Source organism: Athene cunicularia (genome assembly GCF_003259725.1).
Source record: "Athene cunicularia isolate RWA chromosome 1 unlocalized genomic scaffold, athCun1 chr1_part1, whole genome shotgun sequence".
In the NCBI taxonomy this organism is placed as follows: Eukaryota; Metazoa; Chordata; class Aves; order Strigiformes; family Strigidae; genus Athene; species Athene cunicularia.
The window spans coordinates 82,851,125-82,858,817 of NW_020799091.1; the positions used below are offsets into that span (position 1 = coordinate 82,851,125).

The 7,693-nt window shown below is 35.7% G+C and overlaps 1 protein-coding gene across 2 annotated transcripts in view; it reads right to left on the reverse strand.

Annotated features, from left to right (window-relative positions):
- Positions 1-728: 728 nt before the first annotated feature.
- BCLAF3 (BCLAF1 and THRAP3 family member 3) overlaps positions 729-7,693 on the reverse strand; it is a 26,762-nt gene continuing 19,797 nt past the window's right edge. Inside the window, exons 10-12 of one of the 2 annotated variants that reach the window (XR_003399318.1) lie at positions 6,527-6,682; positions 3,882-4,768; positions 729-2,704 (exon numbers count right to left, since the gene is read on the reverse strand). Coding sequence is in view for 1 of the 2 variants with exons in the window: in XM_026857576.1 (XP_026713377.1) it covers positions 4,739-4,768; positions 6,527-6,682 (186 nt within the window). In the remaining variant the exon portion in view is untranslated. Of the gene's footprint in view, positions 4,769-6,526; positions 6,683-7,693 lie in introns of both variants that reach the window. The other variant, XM_026857576.1, reaches the window with a different exon arrangement.

Consider the following 7,693-nt stretch of genomic DNA (forward strand, 5'->3'; position numbering starts at 1 on the left):
CATTAGCATTTAACTCCATCTTCAGTAGTTTAAAAATGTCATTTCTTATCCACACTTAGAAATAATTAAAGGTTTCAAATATTGTGTCTGTATGTGTACATACATGTGCACATAACACATCAGATGGTCCTTGGGAAACTAAAGTATAAATAAGGTCACCATTAATATATTCCTTAGAAGTGAACATTAGTCCACATCCTCATTCAACTGGGGGTGGGGGGAAGTCCTGTTATTCTTAAAACAAAACAATGAGGCTTTTTTAATTCCATGAAGAGTGTACTTGAACAGCAATGGTTTCCACCCTGTCTCTTCCCTCAACAATAAAGACAAAAGAGAAGTCAGTCACAAAATAAACGCCATCTACTACATTATTTACAGGAAATGAAATATTAAAAAACCACAAGATTTAGACTGCTTAGACAAAATTCAGAGCAACGAACAGTGAACAGAAGAAAACTGTATTAAAGTGGCAGGCAGCATAGAGCTATTAAACCACATGGCTAAACAACTACTCAAATACCCCTCCAATGACAAAAACCATCAGGCACAGAAGGAAGGGGCAGGTGTTATGACAATAGTTTCCTCTGATCTTAACACTGAAAATTTACACTCACTAAGCTTGAAACAGAACACTTAGACACGTTCATCACTATCCTTAAGGTCTATTAAGGACTCAAGTGTTACAAGTAGGCTTTCAAAGATCTTGAAATGGCTTTTTCTTTCCTCCTTTGTAATCCTGCAGTGATGGAATTAAGTCTGTCAAGGGCCAGAGTTACATGCAGAAACATCCTTTTTTTCCCCTCCATATTCATTAGGATGCAAGTCTGAAGTCTTTCTTTTAGAGAACTCTCCCATAGAGAACTTTGTGGATAGCTGTTCAGATGCTTAAAAAAAGGCAAGAGGCATGTTTCTACACAGCATGGGAAAGTATCCCTTCAGAAAGCAAGAAGTTACAGACCTCCCTGTGTTTACAGTCTTGTAAGGTGAACACCAAGAAGTCAAGTCTGTTTGATATAATCATTAATCATCTTCTCCAAGCAACTCTCACTATCCATTTCCAAGACATGGCAGAAAATTACAACATGTAACAAGCAACTTTTGAGAACCCTGCCCTTTATAATGCCACAAGAAAGTGTAATCGTGTTTTCTGTTTTGTTTTTAAAGCAACTAAGTTCATATAAAGAAAAATCAGCATTTCACCCTGAGGCTCTGGGAGAGAAAGGCAGCAGGTAAACCTTTAATACAACTGGCAATCAGCTGAATTTACTCCCATCCTCTGCTATCAGTTACCTGAGTTGAGTTAGTTATGTCCAGGTCTCAAGACCATCTAAATCCATCAGGTAAGGTGATTTTAAACATATAATTATTACAGTTAAGGCAGTCTTGTAGAAGCCTTGCAATGTGTTGCTTCTTACTAGCCCCAGAATTTTGTTAACTATGTGAACTCAATCATCACAAAGCTTAAAATGAGGATTCTAACCAATCTATGGAAAGATTAAATGGATCACCAATATAAATGCTAATATCACAACAACTTATTATTTCAGACACTTTTAAGGAAGACTAGTCATAATAAATCCATTGCATTTTGGATATCCATTTAAAAAAACAATTTCACATGTGAAAAATTGAGAATATGACATGAGCATTTAACAGCCATTTCAAGTCAACCAAAAGAAAGGCAATTCACATTTATATTTTCAAAGTATAAAACAAAGCTAGAAAGCTCTTAGACAATCACATTTTTAACTTGCCCTTCCAATGCAAATGCAGTGACAGACTTTACTAATGCAACAGACACTGTTTTCCTGCTGAGGATTACACATTTAAAGTGGTTATTTTAACAAATTATCAGTCCGTGCTCCCATTAGAAACAATGCAATAATCAGTATATTACTTAAGTCTTTGTACAGGTGTTTTCTACAATGCAGTCACAATACAGAAAGGCACCAAGTTATTCAAGTAAATTGACCTTTCTTCTACTTAACACTTTTTCTCGTGCCTTCACAACCCAATCAGTAATTTCAATACACTATATTCCAGTACAACAGAACTTTTCTGTGCTAAAAGAACAAATAAGATGATTTATGAGTAGACAAGTCTCTAATTCACAAAGATAAATCTACATAGTAATGTCTCACACCAGGTAACATCAGAGTAGGTACCTCTAGCAGTCTAGAGTCAGTCACAGATTTCAATTTCTGTATGGATTTTATAAAACAGGAAAATTATCATGACAGAATCCCAAATTAGTGAAGCTATTGGTAAAGAGTGTGATTTGAACAAATGGTATCACCTTAAATGGTAAAATAACTGAAACAGTGACTACTTTTCATCATGACATTCATCTTGGGACCAAAGGTAGGAAGGGGGAAGAAAAAAAAAAAAAAAGGTCAGTAAGCATGCCAAAACCCCCCAAATGTTTGTACTATGTTGCTCACAGTTGTAGAAATAAATTACAGATATCTAGTCATGCATTGTAAAAAAAAGAAAGCACAAAGTCAGAGCCAGTCACACTTTTAAACCTGTTTAAAGCAGCATTAACTAACTGAAGTCTGATTACTTCAGCATTACTTCCCAACAGTGTTAACAAAACTGCCATGGCAGAAGTTTCTTCATGTATCCACTTTTCCCATTTGCTCAGTGAGTTCTCTTCCAGGCTTTAATAAGAACACTGCAGGAAGTTTACAGTAACAGCAGTATCCTGTTGAATAAGACAATATAGCTTCAGTAGTTTGTCCTGTATTGTACAAAGTTTCACTTCTTATGTGTTTTTCAGTGGTTTAGCACATTCAGGAGCAGCGTGAATAGCTTGTCAGCTAGAGGGTAAACCTGCCCTCATCTGCAGGGTACATGCAGCACTCCCCTGCCAGCAGACTGCTCAGGTGCAGTTACGCCACATTTGCTTTGGGTTGACTCACTTAATCTGTTTCAAATCCTTATTTTCATCCCCCAGTAAATCTACACAGAACGATTTTCCAGATTAATCACTGACAGCATCAGTAAATAAACATTTTCTTATCTGCAGAAAGGTGCCTGCCTCTATTTGACCAGGGAATTACTTTCCTTTAGTTTCCCATTTTGTGGATGCATGTCAAAGTTACTGAAAAAACTAGCTGAATCCTTAAATATCATTATTTAAACTGAGAACATGGGTTTTAGAAACAAACCATCTGGTGTTATTCTTGAATGACCACAACATCAATGAATTTGACACACTTCCTGCTTGCTTATTCCCTGTGAACACTGAGCAACACGTACCATTGATACAAAAGTTTTAAGGGACACTATTTCACTGAACCATAACTACACTTTCATATAGTCTCTCTACTAAAGGCATTGTGGAAAAAAACATTACCAAAAAAGCATGCAGAAATCATATTCTGACTTTTCATCCCCCAAAAGATATTTTTCTCTGAACATACCTCTGCCCAGTATTAGAATTCTGATCTACTATCCAAAACAGAGACTAGTCTGCATTCTGTATTGCTAACACTGTCTTGGAAGTGATGGAAATAGTTTAGCATGCATATATTCTGGATATGGTGAATAGCTTTTTTATTAAAGAAGATCTCTGAAAGCTACTTGCTATGCATCTTTAATTTACCAGCAACAAAAAGTCTCAACAAATCTGTAATACATACACACAACCCTATCATATATTATATATTAAGGCAAAGGCTATAAACAGGAAATAAGCACAACATTGTTCATAGCTGCTTATAAAACATGTCTGGCCATTTGAGTTTTGCACACAGCATAACTACTGCAGTAAACTTCAGAGAATTACTGGGATATTGAACAAAATTTAAAATTATCTGCATTTAAAGCAGTTTCTGTTATGAACAGCTTTGTTAGAAGATATGCTTATAAAAACTTACGTTTCTTGTTTTTCTTGTAATTAAATACTTCAGGCCCCAATTTCAGAATCCAGGAAATCACCAAGTCATTTATGACGAAAAAGATTAGAGAACATGTGGCTTGGTAAAGAATGTCATACACCAAAAAATATAACGATACAGAATAATTTTAAATACAGACCAACTAATCCTCTACCAACCCAAGCATGCTTTCAGTGCAGTTATAAGCTACTGCTACAGTACATTACATACCTGCCTGTTACCATTCATTAATCAAATACTGAAAGTTCTCCCAACATTCTAACAATTTACAAATGTATATACATAAACTCAAGTAGACTATTAAACTAAAGTTATACAAAATACTGTTTTACAGAAATGACTGAACAGAGGTGTAAAATCTATTGCACAACCTAGAAGGTCATTACTTGGAAAATCCTGAGCTAATGTGCTATTACCAAACAATTCAGGCACTTTTTTTTTTGTTTCCTTTTTTTTATTACATAAGCAATAAACTTTCAACATATAAACCTCTGGGTATAACAACTCCAGTTCCATCTGTAACATCATGCTTGGAAGAAAAAGTATTCAATAAATAAGAATCCCTTCAGTGACTTCTTTACTTGAGACTGGTATGCAAGAGGAACTAAACGTACATACTACAACGTTTCAGTTGAATACTGTACTTTAAAAGCAATTATTAAAACTGTGAAAAAGTTCTGCAGCATTCCACTACTGAAAAATAAAGTTATTTGTAATCAAGAAAGTTACAGGGTTAGTTCCTTTATCCTATTTTAAGTCTTGACAAAGTTGTCAAAAAATGAACAGATGCTCCCTTTGATGTGTTATCTGTTTCAACTTCAGGATCACACCTCAGTTCAGGTTTCTGTGGCAATATTTAAGTTTCCCTACAGAGAGAAAAATAACATTACTGTCAAGTTGTATCAGTGGAAAATAAAGCCTCCCAGCTTTCATAAGTACTGTATTATTATAGTATGTAACATACAAGAGTCCTTCAATTATTGATTGAAAAAGTCCAGGTGTAAAAATGGTACCTTAAAGGATGCATATGCATCATTATTTCAAAAGGGTGAAATAAAGACCAGTTTAACAAATCTCAAGGAGTTTAATCCTCACAACAGGAAATGCCACAGTCTCAGAAACAGTTTTGTTTTTCAAGAATTAGCCAACCAGCAATCAGTATGCTGTTAAGTAAATGGCTGTCATTCTTCAGGATTTATTTTACTTTAAGATACTCAAGTTCTTCATTGGGCCATAAAGATCAATATTCAAATCTTATTATACTACTTTAACTCAAATCTTAATCTCCAGCAGCCAGACTGTATTAAGCATGGTTTATAGGTTCCAGACAAGAACCTTAATACCCAGTTATAGAAAAGCACTGGAAATTAGAGAAAATCTCATTCCAACAAAATTACAGCACTTCTATGCCCATTTTATAAGGTCACCATTTTTGAAAAAAATCCTTCTCCATCTATTTTCCACCAATTCCAATTCAATTTAGCCCTCAGAAATCATACTTCTCCCAGTCCATGCAAATGGCATTCACCAGTATACTTCAGTAACAAGTATCTCATTTAAGTTGTCCATTTAACAAGTATTTGGTTTTCTTCCTTGTGGTCTTTGGTTTGCATTTTTTTTGGTAGGTTTTGGAGGAGGGGGGGGAATATGCGGTGCATGTGCTAGATTGGGGGGGGAGGGGTGTGGTGTGTGTTTTACCACCACCACCCCACCCCACCCCGGGGCTATAAATTTGCAGGGTTTTTTGAAAACAGTTCTTAAGAATCTATGCTTCTGTGCTTTAAGAAGTGAACTCTAATCCAACTACAAATAGTTACGCAAGTATATTTACTTGTAGCTAGGTGGACACAGAATTACAAAACAAGAATTTGCACAGGAACACAGAACTGCAAGGGGCTGTGTAGGTCATCTAATCCAATTCTCTGATGTCACAAGTAACCTCATACTACTTTGATCATACTTGATCAATTCTAATAAAGGATTTAGAATGTTTTCACTACTGACAAAAACTGTAGCATTTTATATGGTTCAAAAATTTTTCTGCAGATTGAGATTATCCTTGTGCCACACTCCCCATACCAAAAGGTATCATAAAACAGATGCACCCAATTATTTCACCTTGAGCTTATCAAACCATTTTACACAGACATCATATATTGTAGGATGCTTTATTCAGAACAGCACTCGTGTGTACTTTAAGGCACATGATTAACTTAAGGTAACATAACAAAATGAGAAACACAGACATAGTTAAAATTTATACCCTTCAAGCTGTAAAGCCATAGCCTAAGAGGACGTAATATTTTTAGAGGGCCACTTCGTCTTCCTGTAAATAGGAAGAGAGATCAGCTGAACTCAAGGAAAGAATACTGAAACACAGGCAACTGCAGAATCTGAGGCCACCTCTAATCTGCAATTACCCAAAGGAAGTTTCAGCAAGTTTTCATGGAACAAACATGGAAGGAAATAAGAGTGGAGAACCTGCTTTCCCTGTAAAGTACAAAGAGCCAACACTCCAGAAAATCCCATCCAAGTTATTCCATGGGGATTTAAAAATTGGAATGGATCATACAAATATTAATTTTATAAATGGCTTTAGTGAAAAATAAATTAAGCCAACTTACCTTTTCTTTCCTCAAAAATCCATCTCTGAATTTATTAGTGGTAAATCCCCTTACACCAACAGAACGCAACCGCTGGTACTTAGCCTGAATATATAAACCCTTCTGTACTAAGCCTGATTTATAATGGGATTGCAAACGGCCATCTGCAAAGTTGCTCTGTGAGAGTTGGAGAAGAAAAAAGTGCAGAATGAGGGCACCAAAACTCAGTAGTTTATATTTACAGTTTGCACGTGTAAAACAGTACTCAATGAACAGAAGTATATATTTGCAAGTGTAGAGCCCCTTCCTTTATTTCCCTTTTAATACTCCTCAGACCACTAGCTACACCATGTTGCTCAAAGAACTGCTGTATTATACTTACTGTTTAAAACATATGAAATTATCTTCCTCATACAACAAAGTAAATGTATTGTACGACATCTTAACATTTTTTCAAACTTTAAGGAAATTAAACCACCATCAAAAAAGTTTAAGACAACACCTCACTGTTGCTAACAAATTCAGAGATATCAGGCCTGCAGTACGCACACATGTTGAGTCTAAAAAAGTCATACTAAACAGAAGTCAGCATATATATTTTTCCTATAGTTCTGAGATCTTATGCTCTGAACATACATTCATTGCTCTATGCCTTTGTTACCTCCAGACTGGAATATTGTAAACTAAGCAAGTGTGGGACCAGGAGCAGAGGCCACAGAGACAACAAAAGGCTTACAGGTGAATGGCATTATACATATACAGAAAGAATACAGCAAGATTAACACTGATCACAGCAGTTAAAGTTATAAAAAGATTTTCATTTCTAAGCACTCACACCTGCAACAAAATAGGCAGTAAAAGTCTTCAGAGTAAGAAAAATCCGGTGTATCATAATGTCTCAGTTCTGCAGTACTGCCGTTTTAAGTTTTCCAATGTGGTCTTGACATAAAGCATTCATGTATACATTCAGTCTTTAAATTTCAAGTTTCCCCACCCCCACTAAATTTAAACACACAATGGCTTTCCAGCTAAAAAAAAGAGAAAGCCTCCTGACCCTATAAAATTATCTTTTGTAAAAGTGTAGGAGAGAACAAAAGATATCACAGAAATGGCCCTCTTGAGCATGACCTAATCACTTTGGTGAAATTGGTCTCCTTTTGATAAAAGGATCATTTTAAAGGGGGGGGG